Genomic DNA, 23322 nt, shown 5'->3' on the forward strand with positions numbered 1-23322 from the left:
TTGTTTTTAGTGAATTATATATTTCGTGTTACAAAAATAAGTATTTCATTATGTCCCTTCTAAGTGATGTGCGAGGTTCTTCGATATATTTTGTACTTGTATTGATTGCTTTACGGTGGTCATCGGTTAAGGAGAATGCTTCTCCTGCGTGTATACGTTCCCCAAGCCTTTTTTGGTCGAAACAGGGCCTGCAATGAAAAAAAGATGCATTATTTACATGCGAATCACTTGCTTGTTGCGTAACTTGATATTCGTAATAAAAAAACTTCCCTTTGAAAGGAGCTTATGCTAATTGCGGTTTGTAGCAACCGTATATGAATTTACGGCGCATGCGCGTGCGTTTGGAATTCTAAACGGCACACAGCTGCTGATGCTATTCGCGGTTGACTAAATGTAACGAACTTTAGGAAATTAAAATTGCTTGCGGTGTTCTTACTTCTTACACGTTATGATGTCATAATCCTAAATATATATAAATATTATATTTACTATTATTATCACATTATTTATATTTAAGTACATATAATTTTACATATAAGAACTCAATTGGATTAAAATTATGAAGGGATAAGTTTTGTTCATTGTATGTGTATTAAAGTTTCATAAAATAAATAAACCAGATATTTCTAGAACACACAATTTTCAGATCTAGTAAGCACTTTAAAGTTAATTAAAAACATACAATTATTGAATAGTTATAATTCTTAGTAAGATAATAATCATATTAATCTCAAACGTTTTATGTGCATAATAATTAATTTTAAAATTTAAAATTCGAACCGGTAGTTTCATATATAAAAAAAGATGAAGTAAACACGTGAAAAAATATGCGGGACTTGGACGACACATTACCATACGGACGAATAGATCGGATGGTGAATGTTTATCTCAGTTGTTAAAAAAACCTCAGGAAAAAATCCTTATTTGAGACGGGCAGCTGCTACCTAGTATCTACATAACTTTAAATTGTTTAGAATAACAAACTTTTTGAAGTAAATATCAGAATCGTATTAACTTGTGTTAAATTATACTAAATAATAAAAGTAAAATATTAGTGAAATGTTCTATTTACGAACGACTAGTTTATTAGACGCAGAGGCAATGTTTATAAACAGGCGTGATATTGGCAAGTGTACGGGAACGTGCGCGAGCCGCCTATTTCAGGCGTGGTTTCCAGGAAGTTTCCTATCTAAACTTCAGTCTCTGTTTTAATATGATTTAACCTTCAAACGCTCGCCAATTCTATGATCCGTCTGGAGAGCGCGGCGCACAATTTAAATCTTATTTACAACGAGACGTCTTTATGGAGCCAGGGACACGCTGCATAAACATAATAAATCATTTGTCGTCCAGTCTGAGTGGTGCGACGAGATATTTAAAGCACGATAAGGGCCGGCTACGGCTCTTGGCATCAGACGATCCTCTGTGATTGACTTTCAAGGGCCATTCATTCAATACTATTTATACGCGTGGATCGTAAATCTGACGCCTGACAACAAATATTTCGAATTAAAATTATGTAGATTGTACGCGTCATTATTGGAATAAATACATAAGGAATATAGTTTTTTATGCATTCACTATGATGAAATTTTACACATGTATTATTGTCAAAAAATATTTTAAAGGTATGTATTTGTTGAATGGGATAATAATAATGAGTTAAATAAAAACAATTATAAAGCAGCAGCGACACGTGGAGGACACGCACGATATTAACGAGTATCTTTTGCTAGTCGTGCTTTAGCACCTCCCACTGATCTGTGCGATACAATAGAACGTGCGCCGAGAATTAATGTGTCATTATTTTTATGCACTGAATAGAATCGTAATAGCAGATGCATCGACGCACTGGACCTTCGCGAATTAACTCGAGTCTATACGTATCTGATCACAATGCGGCCGTGAATGGTTTTGACACTGTTTACATATCAAGCGATACTTAGAATTACTTTACATTATATTTTAACTAATAATATTTAGTCATGTAGATACTTATTTTTAAATAAAAAAAATAGGATTATGGATAACCTGTCCTTACTTGCTTATTGTCATATCAGAAAAGATTTAAAATTTAGTAAGTAATAAATAACTGATATTATATTATCTATAGTATTTTTTTAAATCGTCTAAGATTTTTTTTGGCTGTTTATACGTTACCTTTGCCATTAAAACTTAAATTAAAACAAATTAAAAAAGCCCTCGTTTTTTCATCCAAACTTCGATAAGTTGTTGCCAGGTACTTATTTATGTAAATGATTCCATATTATTACATGGAAATTTTGGATACGATCGGTTAGTATTGATTAACAATTACCGACGATTCGCCAACGAGCGTTTCGCATGTTAAGAAGATGTCCATATCGCACTCATGAGCACTTCCGGAGCCCGGAAAGGAAAGGAAATTCGCAGGCAAGTTTGCAATTCTGTACACGACCACCATATTGGCCGAGTTCGTTCACGGTTCACGCTATTGTTGTTTTGTTGTTTAATGTTAATGACATTTTCTTATGTATTATATCTTGCATATGGTTATTATATACTTTTTTTAATTAATTCTAAAAAAAAGTAAACCATAATTTCGAAATTTTATTTATAGTAATTGCATTTTTCTGATTTAAGCGCATAATGGCATAAATAAGAATGTTTGTTTCCTGCAGTTAAATGTTTGTGTTAGTTGTTTAAAATCACACACTACTGCTTCGTTTGTTTTAGTAATGTAACATATACATAGCAACATAATGTAACATATATAGTATTTAGTTAGACGAGAATAGAACAAAACATATTATGTTTTACAATGTTTAAGGGTATTACCGCGCGTAATAGCCGCCGCCCGTTATCGTAAAGTGAGAAATAACTCAATGTACTTACATATTTTGTATGTACGTCAATGCTTCTGGCATTTATGATAGATCGGCAATAAACAGTTTAGATTGGATGGAGTCTATTATTGACTGCACAAACATCTCGAAGGGAAGCTTTGGGCCATTTCCTGGCAAGAGAAATGGGGCCGTTCGTGACGCACGTTTTACCTACTACATCCGTTCATATTTATAAAACGAACATTTTTTTACGTTTACGAATAATTAAAGCTTTCCGGAACTCGTAGTAGACTTTCTATTTTTGTTCTAAGATTAGCTGCTACTGACGACCTTTGAATATTATCACAAGAAATAATACATACGATAAGTTGTGAATATTCTACAAAGTTAAAGGTTTTACAAACTTGATAAAAACACATTATGTTGTAAGTTAAATAATGAGCTTTTTGTCAAGTCATTATATACATTCTAATTAAGATCTTCTGACAAAAATAGTAACTACTAAGTTTATTGCCGGTTCTTCTTGGTAGAATCTAAATTTCGAACTCATGTAGCATTTAATTTAATACTCTAACGTGGCGATATTTTTTATGAGCCTACTTGAATGAATATTATTTTTATTTGATTTTAATTAACCACACAATCTTTTATTAAAGATTAATTTGTAATTGTTTGTATTTATATTGCTTTTAGTATTGAATCAGAATAGGGCAAGAACAAGAATAAGTGTTTAATAGTAATTTCGTTACCACAGTGTTTCGAGCTGCGTTTCTTTACACGATCACGATTTAACGTGACTAGACTTTGTTTTACTATCGTTCTACGAAAGCAACATGTTTCCATTACACCTTACATTAATAAAATAGAAAAATAGGGTATGTAGTTGAGCACCATATATGAATCAAATATTTTTCGATATGAATCAAATATTAAGGGCGGTTTATATGCCAATATTTTTCACTATAAGTTATAATAAGTATCTGTCTCCATATTGTAAGATAAATAAACTAACGATTGATTTTTGTGAAAGTTACATGAACAACTTAGATTGGCGCCTCAAGTATATACAAATTACAATTAAAGTAATTAATAACTATATAGTTTGTGATTAAGAATAAATTTCGATACAGTGATGTGACGCGGACACTAATGTAAAAAAATGATTTGCGAGGTATGAGTGAAATAAACTTTAAATCTTAAACAATACAGCTGAATCGTTAAAAAATATATTTACGATTTATAATACAATAGTAAAAATAGTTAAGTGTAAAGAGTTACTTCCAAAATAGTACATACAGTACAGTATTTATTTATTATACCCATAAGATATTATTAATCACAGTGCGATACAAAAAGCCCTTCAATAATAGCATAGTCTAAATAATAAATAGTAAAAGTTTGAATTAAAGGCAACGACTAAAATTATGTAGAGTTGACAGATTGCTAAGGTAATTTATGTCCACTGTGTCGTAATGAATTGAATAATGATATTATCATTAATATAAACGCACATTTGTTACTAAATAGTGTTACGGATCTGAGATAGTATGAATCAATTTTCAAAATAATGTCCAATGTCCTATTGTGTAATTTAGTACGCGTGGCTAAGTTAATTTTTCATAGGTAAACGTTACGTCCGAAAACGTTGTTAGAAATCTCGAAATTTTCACATCTTTATCTACATGTAACTGGCATATAAACTGTGGCACTATTTTACTTGTATCTTTTATTATATATTTTACTGTTATTGACCAATTTTCGTTTATTCCGATAGTTTTGGGTGCTAAATTATTTTTAAGTATCACTTATTATATGTATGCAAGTACTTTCTATGAATTATTCTAAGAGAAGACATTTGTTACTGTAGCCGTAATAAGGTGACAAATTCGTATAAAGAAGTTCTATAATCGAGATATTTCGACACTAAATTATCTTCAACGGGCGGTTGACTGTGACCCAGAGGTGCATTCAGAAAGTGTTTTTCAAATAATCATTTCGTTCACGGGCACGATAATTATAGATATATAGTGTACACTACATTTATATTTGTTTTATTTATTTCACCCAAGCGAAGCCATGTTGTATCTAGTAAACTATAATTATTACATAGTAGCAACTCTTTCCATATTTTATGACATAATATTATCCTGCAAAATATTTACATAAAAGAAAATTTGATTTATATAGTTGTTTGTAACGTATGTGCATCACGTTTTTAGTTATAGTCATTAATCTATACTAATATTATAAAGAGGTGAAATTTTCAAGCTTATATGTAGTAATCTCCGGAAATTATGCTCTAATTCTAAAACTTAATTCACTCGTAAAAAGCTACATTATTCCTGAGTGCTATAGGGTAATATATATGTATAGCAATACATAGGCTATAGTGATTATATTGATATCATATCGCTCCTTTATTAAAACCTTTCACCCGAGCGAAGTCGGGTCGGACTAGTGACTTACAAACACAATAAAATAACATGGAAACGTGAAGATACGCCGAAATCTATCGGCGATACTTCTCAGAGACCGCCTTATTCTTTATCCCACGACGCGAGCGACCGCTGAATATTAAGTCGAGTTCATTGCTCACGTGCATCGCGTTTTGTTTAGTCTGTTTCATGTGAGATTATAAATATGCGAGTATTCAGCGCAACACAAATGTGCTTTTCATGAAAAACAGGTTATAAAAACACCTGCCCGATGTCAGTCGTCGCCTCCTTTGTTTATCTATTTCACATATCGTTCGTGAGTTGAGAACTCGCAACTTTCATCTGAAATTTAATTTATCGTATCGATTGAAATTTATTTGCTTGATCAAAAGCTATACCTAAGCCCCTGATTTCTAACTACAGTTTATATTAAATATATTTTCCTAAGTTCGGTCTATGTTTTTTAACATACATAATTAAAGCAATTTCATAGTATTCTGAAAGGTATCTTTTGGTCTTTGACTATCTCTCAGGTCGAGTGGTGTGTACACCAGTTTTCATGGGTATGCTACTCCGAGGTCCGACTCCCGGCCGATTCGATGTAGAAAAAGTTCATTAGCTTTCTATGTTGCCTTGGATCTGAGTTTGTGGTATCGTCGTTACTTCCGATTTTCCATAAAACGAGTGCTTTAGCCACTTAAATTGGGGTCAGAGTAATGTAGTGTTGTCCAATATTTAATATTTAGTCTAAAAATAACGGTCTTTACTAACGCTATCGTTACTTCTGATTTTCCACAACACAAGTGCTTTGGCTACTTTGGGTTCAAAGTAGTGTATGTAATGTTGCCCAATATTTAATATGTATTTAATTTAATATTTAGTTTGAACATAACATTCTTCAGTAACGCGCTAGATGTTGGTACGTCGGTGTCAACAAACCAATAAATTTTATATTAATGTTTATTTATCGTTAATTGTCAAAAATTGGTATGAGCAGGAAGTGAGAGGCTTCCCGGCGGCGAGTGAAAACCTCGGGGGCGGAAGCGGTGCGGCGCGAGAGACAAGCGTGCATTACAAATACGACTAAATGAACGCACCACGCACGTGCGTATCGATCGGACGCATATCTGCAGCGGTTGACGATCGACGACTTGTATTCTATTTTATTTCTTTATATAATACTAGTAGACGCACGCGGCTTCGCATTTTAGGGTGTTGCTTGTCATGTGTAAGGCAAACAAGTAGCCTGTGTCCTTTCTTGGATTTCTAGTTTGATTCGTAGCAAATTTCATCAAATTTGGTTCAAAAAAACGACAAACAGTCAGACAGACACACTTTCACATTTATAATATTAATTATATTATATAATATAAGATGGAAATATATACTGTAAATGATGAATCGCTTATACGGGTTTAAATGGTAGCTAACAAGTAGGTATCTGGTTTTAAACAAGATTTTTTACATTAAAATATTTTGTATTCAATACTATTATATTAATAACATAATTGCTGTAATAACCTCCATTTAATTAAGGTATAGATGAATTTATAAAAGACTAGTCATTCTGCTTGAGGTGCGAACAAAAATTTTACTGTTGGAATGATTCGTTCCATTACTTGGCGGATTAAGCCGTTCGCTTGTATTATATTTTTATTCGTGGCTCACCTAGATAAAGATTAAAAATGCGCAAGAAACTCTGTCTGTCTGTCTGGCGGTATTTCATAGGCGAACCGTTGAACCGAATTTGACATAAAGTAACGCTGAGACGACTTCGTGTGCAAAAGCTATTGAGATATAAAATCGTGCGAAACAAACTGGCATGGCAAATCATCACCATTGCAATTATGTAGGTACGGTCGGCAGTTACATTTCATAAAATTAAAATTTTATAAATGTGTTCAATATATAATATTATTTAGGTATTCGGTACTCATAGCTTGCAAAATAATAATAAATATATAAATAATACATTATTAAAAAATATAAATAATACCAATTTATCCATGAGAGTATTTAAGATGTTTTGATGAGTTTTTTGTCGAACCTTTAATCGTTGCCTTCGGTTCATCGACGGATATATAATTACATGCTTTTGAAATAAGAACATGAAACGTCGACGGGAATCGAATTCAATGTGACCCCAGCAAATCAAAGTAACGCCGAGCGTGTGCACCCACGCGACTTTATTTTAGAACATTTAACTGGATCCAATAACTGGCATGACGCCAGGGAGCGTCGCACGACTCGCGGACGAGACGGCTGCGCCCGCGCCGGCCCGCTGCCCGCTAACGAGTTACAACTACGACGCCGTAAACATTCCCTTTAGGGATTCCTTTTTGAAATCATCTTTTCGTTCTGCTTTTAACACGGTAACGAGCGTCATATGTTTGAGGCGTAGAGGTATTTTTAGCAAGACTGAAAACTAGACTGGCTGCCTACTACGAGTATGAAATACGCGGACTGTCCGATGCGGCCGACATCATTATTTTGATAAATCTTTCTTTACTACAAGTCGCACGCGACTTCGTTTGATCTTCGTTGTTAGTTAGACCTATACTTTACGTTTACTTTATTCTAAATTTAATCATATTCGGTTTAGTAATCTGGGAGTGAAAGGGCGACAGATATACAGCGATACTTTCGCATTTATAATATTAGTATAGTATAGTAGCACACATCCTTCGATAAGGGGTCATGCTCCATTGGAAAAAATCTAATCCTGGGCCAATCGTGGATAACTAAATAAGTACATGATGGGAATATCAAAATCGAAATGTGTAGCAACGTTTAATTATGTAATGTTTATGAGAACGTGTCTGACACCATATAACCAGTTAATTTTTTAAGAAGTTTTTAGTAAACCTTTTTATTTTTTATATGTATATTCTAGTAACTCACCAAGCAAAGCATCTTTGCCGACGTGTATATTGCAGTAAATGTGATGTTCACTGGGCATCGGATCTGCTGGAACATCTGCCCCGGCCTCCATCAGTCTCAGCTTGGCTGATAAATCTTGTACGTCTGTGAAATTATTACAAATAAATAAAGTAACGGCCTATAAATTTCCCACTACTGGGATAATGCCTCCTCATCCAAGAAAGGGTTTGGAACATTTTCCACCACGCTGTTCCAATGCGGGTTGGTGGAATGCATATGTGGCAGTATTTCGCCATGTAACTTCACTGCCGAGCACGAGATGAATTATAAACACAAATTAAGCACATATACCTAGTGTTGCTTGCCTGCCAATCATCGGTTAAGATGCACGCGTTCAAACCACTAGGTCATCTTAGCTCTACTAATAAATATCAAGACAAATTAAATAGCAATAAATTACTGTGGTACATAACGAACAGACAGCTTCGACCAATGACCACAGATTGGCATTAGGAATAGTCGAAGTCAATTATAAAATAAAATTACATTACATTTTTGCCTCGTGAAAAAACGGACCGGATGTGGACCGTGGATGATGGATTTAGTTTTTAGTCTCTGTTTTTATAGACCCTCAGTCTAAAACGTATTTAGCTTCTTATTGATCGCTAGTTTGAAATTAATTCAACGTTTTTTAATCTGTACCATTTGTTAATTGGTTCATATTCGTATCACGTTTCATGGATTTGAATATAACGATGCAAGACTAATAAAACTGTAATAAAACATTTCTTCTTGGGCGATAAGTGAAAGTTTTCTACCTAATATATAAAACTATGAATAGGTTAACTTCTGTCAATACGTCTATATGAACTAGCTGTAGTTATTTATAAATCTATACTAATGTTATAAATGAGTGCGGCTTTTACGGCTAAGCCACTGCGCCGATTTTAATGTCATTTGGTATGAAGTAAGCTTAAAACGCGATGAAGGACATAAGCTTTTATTAATCTAAAACCTACGGACACACCCATACTTACAGGGCAAGTCATAAAAATTAGTAATGAAATAAAACGCATTATAATAAGATATATTAAGATTTATTATTTCACACCGTAGCATATGTTTAAAAATATACATTTTAAGGCCGTTTTTCACAAGCCGTCTCATCTAATAAAGTTCAAAGCTATCAATAATAATAAAAGAGTAGAAATATACGGGCTAATCGTTTCCTGTGCGTAAAAAAAACGGAACGGTAGATCGCAGTGAAGCCAAAACCGAATCGCATCAGCTACCGACTGTGTTCTGGTTTTGGTATAAGCGAATGCAAACAAAAAACACCGTTAGCTATTGTTTCGATGGCGGTCGGTAACGCAGGTCAGAATTAGTAGCGCACATGTTTAAACAAACCCGTATTGTTTACGCGGGATCACCGCCTGCGCTGTTCACCTTCAACGAGTACTAAATGTACAGTCAGAGTAAGAAAACCATTGTCAGTTTTCAAATTAATTCCTTTATCAAATCGTACACTCTTAGTACCTTTTTAAACTAAAGCACTAAACTGACAACTGCATGTAAAATTAAACTTAAAAATATGATAACTTGGTTCAAAATGGCGTAACATCTTTGGACTACGTCTAGTTTTATATCAATATGAAACCTTTATAATGTTCAAATTAGACATGATATCTTCTAATGAAAAAAGCAGGTAAAGCAGATTATCGCTCATACTGAGCACACAAAAATAGATCTTAAGGTGACGAACCTTTTCTTACCCTGTCTGGACATTTAGTCATTAACGATATTATAGATGAGGCACACTCATGCTCTGTGTAGGCTAGTCTATACAACTCAATACTCATGGCTCATGGCGCCTCTGGTGGGCGGAATGAGCCATAACTCACTAATCCGCCCGAAGCGTTCGAAGTTTCTTTCCCATTAAATTTTATAATAAAAGCTTTGGCTCATAAAATACAAGTGTAAACACATCAACACCTTGTTGTATTGATGGGCAGATCTCAATAAGAATGGGAAGAAATGAGAATGTGTATATTGAAGAATATTTCAGTAATTTATTAGTAAATATCTTTCAACCGACTAATTATTATGCCTTGTGAAATATCGACGACATGAATGCTCATAAGGAGAGCTCTCGACAGGAGTACCGTTCTTCGGCGAGACGGTCGCGGCACATCTCTAGAGCCCTCCAGTTTATTTGCACATTTAATTCTACCTCCACAATTATAATCTTATCATTACATAGTATAGAACAAAGTCACTTACCGCCTGTACCTATATGCTTCGATCTTTCAAGTTAACCGATTTTGATGCGGTTTTTTTTAATATATAGAGTGGATCCGACTGGAAGGTTTTTGTATATAATACATGGACGAAGCCGAGGCGGGTGGCTAGTATTATAAATATTTATAATATTATTAAAGCAAAAATTTGGATGAATATTTGTTGCCTAATTTCACCAGAATCTCTTAACGGGTTTGGATGGAATTCTGATTTGTTTGTTTGTAATTGATAAAGGTAAATTTAAGTTTGTAGCTACTGGACAGATTTTAGTAGTTTCGTTTCTCCAATTTTATTGTGCGTTATTAAAAACAAAACCACACTTTAAATTGGCTGTAACGATTGCGACAAGTTTTCTATTTCAATTTCGTAATAATTATATAAAAGAATCTACAATCAACTGATCAGTCGTGTATGTCTTGTATGTCATTTCAGTTTTGTTTTGTTCTCCACTTGTGACTTTGGCAGAATACTTTGGGCCATTTGGCACAAATATGTCATGGTGGTCTTTACAATCATTATAAGTACGCCAATTATTGTGAAAATGCAAAAAACATAAACAAAATCGTCGTAATATTTTTTTATAATTTTACTATTATTTAAGCTCGTTAAATGCAATTTTTATTTACAAATTATTTTAATATTATTATTTTGTTTTTATTATAGAACTAACTTTTAATAAAAAAAGTAAAAATATTATAATAATAAATTAGGTACTGTTCCTTTATTAATTAAATACGTGAATCTCGCGGCATACCGTTCGAGCCATCTTGGTCGTGTATTAAAATGAAGCGAAGGACGACCTACATTAATATCATACATACATGTAATACATGCCATACATACATTTATATATGTGTGACATGTATTGATATAAGAGAGAATGCTGCTATATTTTTTTTAAGTATCAAAAATGTATGTCTGTTAGCAAACATCAACTAAAGGACTGTAATAATGTTTCTTTTACATTATTGTTATTTAAATATGTTACAAATAATATGTAGAAATGAAAACAATTTAAAACAATAGCTAGCAGAATTAAATTGAGTCGTTCGTTTTGTTTTTCTGATAAAATGACAATTTCGTCATTACGCATTTGAAGTATGCATTAACTAAAAATGGCGAAAAAGTTAAGACCATGTCTTGATATTCAATATTGACGACATTGTAGTGTTTTTAGAATATAAATAAAATATTATAAAAACCAGGCCCAGAGCATCAAGGAAAGGCTAGGACGTATGTATGCGTATTATATAAATATATAACGTATATATTGACGAACAAATAAGTAACTATTGCGCACATTACTTTAAAAAACCATCACAACAATAATTATAATCAAGTACATGAATTCATTATTGAATAAGGAAATACATATACCTAAGATATGAAGTATGATACTTGTATCCGTCCAAATAGATGTCCAGCTGAGGTCGAAGATGTTAATCGTTTAATCTCTTGATATTCATTGAACGTCGTCTGTTTCGTTAGAGTCGCCTACATAGATAAAACTATAGAGTATATGCTTGTCCACAGTTGTACATGGAGGCCGCATGGCCAGCGTCCGGAATAAATAAACTGTTGTTGTAACTATTTGAAATTTGTTTATATGTAACATAATTTTATTTGTTATTATCTTTTTTGTTGACTCGTATGTTATGTTTGTATGTGTTACATCGGTGGACGCAATTACTACATAGTATTGTTTCATAGGTAGCATTTTAATGATAACCTATTCACCTATATATTTAAATAGTAATAAAATTAATTGGAAGAAACTTTACCTGGTAGGAATTATTTAAGATCTGACATTTGGTGTAACAATGTATTACGATCGTTTGTCAATATTTTAGTTACGATGCTCGTAATAAGGAGTATAACGAATATCTTAAATAATACGATCACAAACGTCATTTGAATGTGTAAGACAAAGGACTAAAGAAGTTTTTTTTTACTTCAATGTGCATAATCGTGCGATACTAGGCTTTTAGACTATTTACCCCTCATGAAGGAAATGTAAGTGTGTACACACACACACGTGTGTGTGTACATCGGAGATTAGGAAGTGTGGATATGGGGCATCACTCCCACATTTGTAATCATTATTTGAACGATTAAATTTCACCATTATTATAGGAGTGGAAGAGGAATTTTTGCACGAAGTGATTACATTTACGTTACGGCCCCATTACACTTAGGAGCGCCGTCAAAGAGTTGCTGGGCGCTTCAAGCATTACAATTATCCGCGAATGGACGAAGAACGCTAAAGTCGAGTACCCCTTTGATTTATATCATCGAAGGCTGATAACACTGAGTAGAAAATTAGGCCTCAAACTTTGTAGAAGATGTAATTATGCTCACCGAACAAAAGGTCGTTCTCTCAGTTTTCATAATCATAACAGCGTTTGCAGCAATTGTCGTTTATGATATACGTAATCTCTCTTACACAGCCAAATTAAAGAATAAAATTTTGTTAAATTCGGTGTAAAGCAAACTTGAAACTACAAACGTACGCTGCATTGATGAACAAACCAAAAAAAGTGTGGTTTTTTACCTTGTTTTATTTAATTTGTGTTGTGGTAAAATTATATTTGCACCTCTTTTATGTATACTCCATTTGTGTTTGTAATTTTAGTTTGCTTCAATGAATGAATGAAATTTCATGTAAAAAAATTGGCAAACAAATTAGCTTTTAGAATAAACAACAACTTATACATCCATGTTGATATTTAAGTGGAAACAAATAAACGATTTCTTTTGAAATACAACAATGCGTTTCCAAAGTAATTGCATATGCAATGCATACAAGCTTACGTGTCAATCAACATAAACAAAGATTATAAAAGTCGTCAACTAATAAACAAATAAGGTTACGTTCTTTATATGCAAACAATTTATATGAATAGTGATATTGGCAGTCATAGATTCTAGGGTAGAGTTACCTTGAAAAGGTGTCATTTGTCTACATAGAATTCTGGTTACCTTAGCCGACCTGGATGGTATTCGGTAAGTCTGTTCATAATCAGATCGTCATAAGAATTTCTACGCGTAATGGATCCGATTTAGAGAGACCTAGTTTTAGAAATAAATTATGATAGTGAATAATCGATTTGTTTAGTCTATGAAAATGTATTCAGTACTGATAGGTACGTCCGATCATCTCTCTAGGAGAGATTATATTTATGTTTGAATTCAGTGTAAATTTTATAATTGTATTTTTCAATAAATTCAAGTTTTAAATTCCATTTTAATTCGTGTAATAACGCAGAGACAGAGTCGCAAAACGAAAATAATTAAATATCTCTTGTATCCATGTGTCCTGGTGTATAAGTGTAAAAGATATAAGGGATCGAAAGAAGTGCAGAAATTAATGCTGGCGCCAGAAATGAAACAGGGGAGGTCAAAGAAAGCAAACTGTAGACACAAATAAATGGAAAATCAAACAACGATTTATGAAATTACGAATTCTGACAAAATAACCTACTTTATATAATGTTTAGGATGCTGTTCAATTCTATTGCAGAAAATATTATAATAATGTTTATAATTTTATATAACAGTATGCAGCACCAGACTTAGTTGAGATATTTAGTTATATAATGTATTACAGCGAAGACAACTCTGTCAAAAATATACTCGTCTGCTGGGCATTCTCCGAGTTATTTTTGTCACTTTTTTACATCATAAAGACGCGTGTATAAGGACGATTATTGAGATCATAATCAACAATAATAACAATTATTTACAATATTGTGTACAATAAGTATTATAAAAAATAAATAAAAACTAATCTCTTTTTCCCTTTGCGAAGCCATAACTTGAGAATAATTTTGTCGATTTCATTGTTTTTTTATACCTTGTACATTATTCTGAGCTGAGATGGCCCAGTGGTTAGAACGCGTGCATCTTAACCGATGATTGCGGGTTCAAACCCAGGCAAGCACCACTATATATATGTGATTAATTGTGTTTATAATTCATCTCATGCTCGGCGGTGAAGGAAAACAGCGTGAGGAAACCTGCATGTGTCTAATTTCATCGAAATTCTGCCACATGTGCATTCCACCAACCCGCATTGGAACAGCGTGGTGGAATACGTTCCAAACCCTCTCCTTAATGGAAGAGAGGCCTTATCTCAGCAGTGGGAAATTTACAGGCTGTTACTACTACTACTTACTACTACTACATTATTCTCATTTATATTTTCTAATAGCAAGTGAAAAACTATTTTTACCAAAAAGTATTTGGTACCAAAAAGTAAAGTAACAAAGTTATGTTTCAAAAAGCTTTAAAATAAACACAATGTTTTTAAAATAATTAATTATTATTGTTGTCGAGGTGAATATTCACAGCTAAGACAAGATGACGTCAGTTATTAATATTAATGTTACCAAATAAGTATTTATTTACCTGTCTTAAGGGTTTGTTTCAGCACTCGCCATTGCTTCGCGTGGTATAGTGACAGAGTTACAACAACCACAAAAAACACAATACACCCACTGACGGCAAGAGTTAGGGTCGACGTCTGGATATCCCACTCCAGATCATCGCTCACTTCACCGCTGTAGTCTGTGTCCTCGTAATATTCATAATCACTGGACGTTTCACTCGCGTCATTGTCTTTCTCCGTGTTGAAGGGCCAGATGCGGACCTCGTAGAGAGGCTGGCAAATGGTGTCCCGGTGTAGCTCGCATGGGTACTTGACGGCGAGGCGGCGCGGGTCGCAGCGTGTGCAGGGGATGCAGGCGCCGCGCTGCCGGTGCCACCAAGTGCGCCCCCGCTCGCACGCCCCGTCGCCTGACACGGTCCCGAGCGCGAGGGTAGCGATCACCAAACACAACTTCGCTATCTCACCTCGCATTACCTGAACAAATAAACGGACATTTTTTTTTATGAAGTTCGATTATATCACTTATCAGACTTATAAAGCCTCGCCTATAAGAATACCTAAACTAAATATGCATATTTGATAGAACAATATCATAATCACATAAAAAAATCTGATATTAAGGTATCTAACCGTGGTAGAAAATAAAAATTTTCATTATTTTTTTCAACTAGATGGTATACCAGATAATACTCACAAGTCATAGGAGTGTGTAAAATACATTATGTTTTCAAATTGACGGTCTTTTACGTACTGGTTATGACAAGAGTTACAAAAATAAAAAAAATAATTTTTAAAACGACTCTTATTCGTTTTTTACATCGTTTCATTCGGATTGTAGAACCTTTCAGGTTGAAATTTGATGTCAGCGCATTACAAATATAATTCATGTCAGTTTTATTATTTTGAAACACACTTTCATGTAATCTCTCCTTGTAAGTTGCAACTAACAACTTTCTAAAACCCTTGTAACCTTAATTTTAAACGTAACGTCCAATGCATATAAATGGACCTAAATCTTTACATATTATCGATACGCTTCTATATTCGTGAACTAAGCCATCGTTATATTAAACTAAAAAAACTTGAATAGACTCTCTACCATTCGTTAGTGCTGTTGATACTTATTTATAATGTAATTAGCCTTACAAATTGATTTAAAAAAAAATTGGAATCATTTTTATTCCTTCAAAAATATATTTAACAAATTGGAACATTTTCCTCTAAGAATTCAAAAAGAATTTTAAAAAACATTGCAGGATATTTTATAAAATAATAAAATACTATTAGCTTTTATCTTGAACGCATCAACGATGCTGTAGTATATTAATATTACTTTAAAAGTATGTGATAATTTTACCTTAGTACTTAGATTCATGTAGCTCTCCTAGGTTTCCATAAAGGTCATCCCTCATCTCCTCGTATAATACAAAACTTTCACTAGCACATCACATTTTTCTTCTAAACGTAAGTAACATTCACAAAATAAATTATAACGTTAATGAGTACATGAAAAGTCGTTTATTGTATTTTCGTATACATTTCATAAACTTTTGTTTATATCGATGTTTACAATGTGTATTTTTAACGCGCGTTGTGAATACGTGTAACGTTAGCGACGCGATACGCCTACTGGCTAGTAGAAGTAGATGTAACTAAACCCGTAAATCGACTGAACCCGACACCCGTCCGAGTCCGAGTTAGTGCCGACTGCCGGAGTCGCGTCGCCGTCGCTCGACTTGAGAATCTCTCGAGCCTCCACTCGTCTAGCCATAAGTGATTATTATTTGTGACGTTCCTCCTACATTGTCTAGTTCTATTTGTTCCAAAACTACCTATGTAAATTAATTTTAAGTAGCTTTATGTTTTAATATTTTGTTAAACTTAATTAAATTATGTTCTTATGACAGTTATTATTAAAAATTTAAGTAACAAAAACTTTTAAAATTCGACACACAAAGATTTTATTTTCCCTATTCAGAAGTTCGTGATTGTATAAGTTAAATCATAATGATAGTCATTAATGCAGTGTCTGTCATTGATAATTGTAAATGTTGTGCTCATCATGCTGATGTCGAAAGAGTACAGAACACAAGATTATTAAGGATTAACAACTGCAGTGCGTTGACCTATATGAATAGATACTGAAGAATACATATGTATTATTCAATGCTATATCTAACATCTAGGCGGGTAAAAAACATTGACGTAAAATACAAATCAATAGGTATTCTTGTGTTCTGTAGTTCCAACGATGAACACAAAATTACGTTTTATTATACGTTTATAAGTATAAAGGTATAATTATACATGGAAAGCTCATTACTAAAAAAAAAGATTAGACAATATTCTATATATAGGTAAGTTTTTGTTTTTTATATTTTCATTTCTATGCTAATGGGGAACATGTGAATATAATATTAATGAAAATGTTAACACAAGGTTAATATTTGAAATAATTTTGTTTTTCAGCAATGATTACGTAACGTGAAACGGAACGTATTTCAATAACACTAATTAGCGTTAAATGACGTCAGTCCTGTTATGACTACTTATTTGAAGTTGTAGTTTTAAAAAAGTGAACATTGAAACGAAAATTAAAACGTTTTTCGAATTAAAATGGCGTTTGTCAAAGCAGATTCCAGATTCCTCTTTTCAGCTTAAAACCACTTTTATCTCAGTTTTGTGTCAGAAGGTCCAGTCAAAAACCTAAATTAAATAAATATAATATAAATATAAATAAATTTATTTGAAATCTACGTTGAAGTAGATGAACACATACGTCAACAAAGCTTTTTTTCGAAGTATCCGTTTTAAATTTTACCAAAAAAGTATCTCAAAGATCGATTAAAATTGCACAAGTATGAGAGCCAGTGAGGACAAGTACGATCAGTGGGCCAGTGATAGACAGCAATGACGTCGTAAATTTTTAGCCTACTTGTGATCTATCCTATATAGTTCTCTAAAATAAATACAAAAATAAAAATATCGCATTTTCCCTACTTCAAGTTGAAATTTATTTCAGTTCATATTTGAAACGTAAGTTATTTTATAGAGACATTCTCTTTCTAGTAGCTGTGCTCAAAGAAAAAGCATAAATAAATATAGTGTGTTGTAGTGAGCCAGGTAATTTTTCGTTCTTAATATATGAATATGAATTATTATGATTTAGTTGCTATTTTGCTATATTTACATTAGTAGAAAATAAGTTTTTATCCTCTGAAGTTTTATTTTTTGGATTACCAAAAAAGTATAAGTGGTATAACTTCGGTTATCCTTTCGATAAATAAATTGAAATGGAATGGGCTATCAACAAATTTAAATTAAAGATCGCATTTGTTTCTAACTTTTAAGGTTGTCAATGATCTGACGTCTTAACATTTTGAAATTAATTCCAATTTCCAATTAATTTACTTTTTTATTAATTGAGTAACGATGAAATCTTTTTTATCTGCTTAAGTTGAACTTGGCGCTTAATTTTTAACATTTACTTAATTTTAATGCTGATTGCTGACAACTAATAAAAAAAAAATTAATTGTACATTGAGAGATCTCATGACGATTAAAGTTTGGACTGAATTGAAAAGAACTTATGCGATAAATTTTATTGATAATACATAAATATACACATGGGTAGTGCTTACATTATATTATTATCTATGATTTTGTGTATCGCTTTGCGTCTTTACTATAGCAACATTTTTTGTAACAAATTTAAATTGTCATGTAAAACTAAGATTTTGAATAGTCAGATTTAAGAATTAAAGACTTAATGTCACGTCAATCGTCATTTATAATAATTCAAAGTTGATAATATTATTTATCAAAAGTACATTAGACCTGAATTAAATAATTATATTTAAGTTGTGTTGTAAAATCAGTGTCATTTATAGATTTTTAAGGATTTTTTTGGATCATCTAGGCCACAAGAATGAGTATAATTAATCGCAGAAATGATTCTCGTGCGCCACTGGTTCAAGGTGATGAAGTACAAGATCCTTCAGTTTCATCCACATCCAATATCAAACCCAGAATACGGTCTATCAGAACAGATTGCATTGGTTTATATTTCCCTATCCCAAGTACCTATTTCCTGTCTTATTCATAATATCCTTTATTTTAAACATTTAGTTATTTTTTCTTTGTCAAATGTAAATTGATGTAAATACAAATTTACTTTACAGATATACAAACGACTGATAACTCGAAAAATAAGGGATTATCAACATCAAAGGCTCTTGTTTTAGTTGTTATAATATTTGTCCTATCATTAACAGCTTTAGGTCTTTTATATTCACAGTTTCCCAAATTAGAAGAGTGAGTATTTTATATTAAATTTTATAAAAATATTGCCACAATGTGAACTTATTATAAAGAAATATATATTCTGCCATTTTTTTTTAGACATGAAAAACAACATATAAAATTACCTTGGGACCTAGAAGATGCTAAACAGCTAGGTCTTGTATTAGATAGGTACAAGGAGAAGTATTTTTATGAAGTATTACTTGGAGTATTTTTAGTTTATATATTGTATCCTTTGAAAGTTATCACTAACATGAACGAGAACAAATTTAACGAGATTACTTTATCAGAAAAAAAAAATACATTTTTAATAGAATATTTTATTTATCTTGAATATAAGAAAGCAATAATATTCCTTGACTTGGTTACCTCAGTTTGCAAACATTTGCAATTCCGGGTTCAATATTCCTGAGTATACTCTCAGGATTTTTATTTCCTTTTTATTTAGCTTTACTTTTAGTATGCTGCTGTTCAGCACTTGGAGCAAGTTTATGTTTCTTTCTGTCAAATCTTTTGGGAAAGAAATTAGTTAGAAAATTCTTCCCAGAGAGAGCGGCACAATGGTCAAAGGCTGTGACGAAACACAAAAATAACTTGCTCAACTATATTATATTTTTGAGGGTGACTCCCTTTTTACCAAATTGGTTTATTAATATGTCTGCACCAGTTATCGGTGTGCCTCTCGTGCCATTCGCTTTGGGGACATTCATTGGTAAGTGTTTCAAGGAAGTAATTTGTTTCTAATCGACTTCTACGAGAATCATATATTATTAATATTTTGTTTTAGGAGTGGCTCCTCCATCATTCGTAGCAATACAAGCTGGACAAACACTACATACATTGACGTCTACGAGTGATGCTTGGTCCTGGACGTCTATAACTATTCTCAGCATTTTTGCTCTCATCTCTCTAGTACCTGTTTTACTTAAACAGAAGCTCAGAGAAAAGTTTGAATGAATTGATTTATATTTAGCTAATTTATACTAGAAAAATTTATATATATAAGGTAAATAAAAGGTGTTTCAGTGTAACATTCCAAGTCTGTGTTTATTTTTTATAAATTATCAACAATATGAGCCAACGTGCGCTATGAAGGTTTCATTGCTTCTTGTCGGTTGAACTGATGGTCTCCAGTACCACCAGTTGTACCACACTGAAAAGAAGTAGAAGGAATTGTAAAATGAAATATTTCTATTTATTAAAGAATTTGTTTAAAAATATCATAAATAATGTTTATTACAAATTATATAAAAAAAAAGTTGATAGATATATCTATGTATAATATATACTAATTTATGCCCATCAACAAAATCACTAATAGAAAAATCTTCCAGCCTTCCTAGTAAGTAACACATGTAAAAGTTATTTAAATATATATGTATAAATAAATATTAATATGTGTATAATATTACCTTGACCTATACATTAATTATAACTTTTTACAGAGTATTGTAGAAATAAATATTTATGTATATTGTATACTTACATAAATATGATTTCTTTAATTCCATTTTGAAGGATTTACACTGATGTTTGCACTCTTCTGCTGGATTTAAATTAATAATTCTTGTACCACTTAGAACAAGTAGAAATGCAAAGCTACATTCTGTATCTGGTATGTGAAATGTATCATGTTTAGAATCTATTATGATAAATCTCTCAGTGCTTTGACCAAATTTTGGAACAATTTTCGGCCTTGCAATGATCTGGCGTAGTATCCTTGCAACATGGAAGTTATTGAATTTCCTAAACAGAAAAAATAGTTATAGAATATTCAATATAGGAAAATAAAATAAAATAAAATTTGCCGCTTACCAAATATAAAGATTTTCTTTTAATATTTCTGAGTCGAAAATGTCTTTAGGTGTTTCATAGTACTTATTGTTTGTAAGAACTTTTGAACTTTCCTTATTAAATATATCTTTATTTTTTAAATACAATGCTTTCAATTTATTCACATCTATCTGTGGCTGATCAGTCTGAAATAGCTCTATTGTTAATATAATTTTTTTCATATGCTATTAAAAAAATAAATTTATATAAAAGCAAAGGTTGAAATGTATTCTTCTACCTTATAAATAAAAGGAGCAGTCTGTTGTTTATGGATTGGTTGTGGATTGAAAACTTCACCTATGTTGTTAACTGTACTGCAAGGCCAGCAATCCATGTCCACAACAGTGAAAAATGGATTTTGTATCAGACATGTTTCCTGGTATAAATCTAAAATGTACATAGTCAATTAATGCAAAAAATTTTATAGATACGACTGATATGATCTCAATATACATTTTATTATTCTTGTGCATAATAATTATCCCAAATACACTTTCCAATGGACTTACCAGTTACTGCAGGAAATAATGACAGGAATGGAATGGAAATTTTTCTTAATAACCTTAGTCCTGGGTAAATATATTCTTGTATGTTGCATATTATGTAGCTATATATAGATTTGAAGTGGTATATGGCAAATATAATTATTATAACAAACATTATAAGAAATTTGTACTTTTTAAAAAAACTTTGGCGTCGGTTTAATTCTAAGTTTTCGTCTAAATCATCTAGACTTTCAAAATACATTTTTCTAAATTCATCATCATCTATGCCTATATCAGCACTCTCCTTTCTAAGTCTCTTTATAGATTCAGAATACTCTTGTAATAATTCTTTATTGGTCATTTTTAAACAATTTAAAAATATATAATAACATTTATTTTTTAATTGTCTATTTTGGCACTTTTTGGGAGTACGATTTTTTTCAATTGGTAGGTAATATCAACATTTCATTACTTATTATTCATCACACTAGAATCGTAAACATAATATTATGTTATTATGCATTTACAATAGCATTAAATATGCGTTGGAGACGTGATTTACTTGTTATTTTTTTATATTTTTGTCATTTCAATTGTCAATGTCACTAATATTATTTTGACAATCGTCATTTCGTTCCATTTCACGATTTTGTCGTTTTAAAACTTAATACGATTAACTCAATCTGAATTTATAACTTATGTATTTACATTCCTTCTTTTTTTTATATGGGTAGGATATCCATATAACAAAAGCGTTTTATTTTTATCAAAGTATTTTATTTATAATTATTTTATAAATAAACTTGTGGAATACGTAAATTGTTAGGAATTTAAAACATTTGGTATACGCTTTTCACACAACACATCAGCAATTTTCAACCGACTTCAAAAAGGAGGTTATCAATTCGTCTGTATTTTTAATGTAATGATCAAAAATATTTAATGAAATTGAGATGAGATTCAAATATAATTAATAATAAAAAATAAAAATAAATAAATTTAATCCCCAAATAAATTACAAATTTATAGAGAAGAATCTAAGGTTTTTTAATAAAATCATTTTGAAATTTAAGGTAATAATTAGTCAACAAAATATTTTGATTTGATATAACTTGCAATGCAAAATGGCATAGGTAAAGATTATGTGCCTGTCCATAACGAGTAGTTGAGTAAACACACTTACTTCTACCTTATACTGAAAGGTTATAATTTCGAAAACCAACCAGTCTTAATAATAGAGACAGTAAAACATTTGGTTTATTTTGAGAAGCACAAAACTTATGACACTACATTACTTATAGCAGACAAACCTTAATCCCCCATTTCAGTCCATTGAGGAGTGAATAAAAAAATCGTAGAACTTAGACTATTTTCATGTCAATAGTGGTTTAAGCGCGAAGATGTAACACACAAGAGTTATTTACATTTATGATATTAGTGAATTTAATACAGCGGTTCTACGTTAGTAAGTTATTTTAGTAGTAAGAATAACGGTAGGAAGATAACTTTTTAGAATCTACTTGCTATAATTATTAAAATTAAATTACTATTTTGTTCGTGGAATTTTGACAGCCATAAAGTAGAACTGATGCCAATATATATTGGACTTACATGTATACAAAGAATAATCAACAAATATATATGTATATTTAATCATTCTAATCTGGTCCGGAAATTGATTCTTATACGGAGATTTTAAGAGTGACTATAGATCAAAGAGATAAGGGTTAAAACTGTAAGCCACTTTTATATTATAACATTGAAACACTATTCCTTGCTATTTATGTAACTGGATGAGCAGTTAGCTTCAAATTTGGATGGAAGTTACCACAAACATATTCGTGCTACTATTATATATAATGAGAATCAATACTTAA

At 31.9% G+C, this 23322-nt stretch overlaps 3 protein-coding genes across 3 annotated transcripts; 1 reads left to right on the plus strand and 2 right to left on the minus strand.

The window, feature by feature from the left end:
- On the minus strand, window positions 1–16552 carry LOC124544453 (tumor necrosis factor receptor superfamily member wengen). The gene is made up of 4 exons (XM_047123017.1): window positions 16183–16552; window positions 14846–15299; window positions 8162–8284; window positions 1–188 (listed from the first exon to the last, which is right to left on the minus strand). The coding sequence occupies exons 1-4, from the start codon at window positions 16198–16200 to the stop codon at window positions 127–129; spliced, it is 657 nt and encodes a 218-aa protein (XP_046978973.1). The 5' UTR covers window positions 16201–16552; the 3' UTR covers window positions 1–126.
- A 1969-nt stretch (window positions 16553–18521) lies between these two features.
- On the plus strand, window positions 18522–20166 carry LOC124544301 (transmembrane protein 41 homolog). The gene is made up of 5 exons (XM_047122782.1): window positions 18522–18802; window positions 19007–19139; window positions 19227–19355; window positions 19502–19839; window positions 19915–20166. The coding sequence occupies exons 1-5, from the start codon at window positions 18754–18756 to the stop codon at window positions 20082–20084; spliced, it is 819 nt and encodes a 272-aa protein (XP_046978738.1). The 5' UTR covers window positions 18522–18753; the 3' UTR covers window positions 20085–20166.
- LOC124544300 lies at window positions 20156–22023 on the minus strand. The gene is made up of 5 exons (XM_047122780.1): window positions 21470–22023; window positions 21199–21347; window positions 20943–21106; window positions 20614–20873; window positions 20156–20280 (listed from the first exon to the last, which is right to left on the minus strand). The coding sequence occupies exons 1-5, from the start codon at window positions 21804–21806 to the stop codon at window positions 20192–20194; spliced, it is 999 nt and encodes a 332-aa protein (XP_046978736.1). The 5' UTR covers window positions 21807–22023; the 3' UTR covers window positions 20156–20191.
- Between the last annotated feature and the right edge of the window lie 1299 nt (window positions 22024–23322).

This window comes from Vanessa cardui, chromosome 4 (genome assembly GCF_905220365.1).
Source record: "Vanessa cardui chromosome 4, ilVanCard2.1, whole genome shotgun sequence".
Taxonomy (NCBI): Eukaryota; Metazoa; Arthropoda; class Insecta; order Lepidoptera; family Nymphalidae; genus Vanessa; species Vanessa cardui.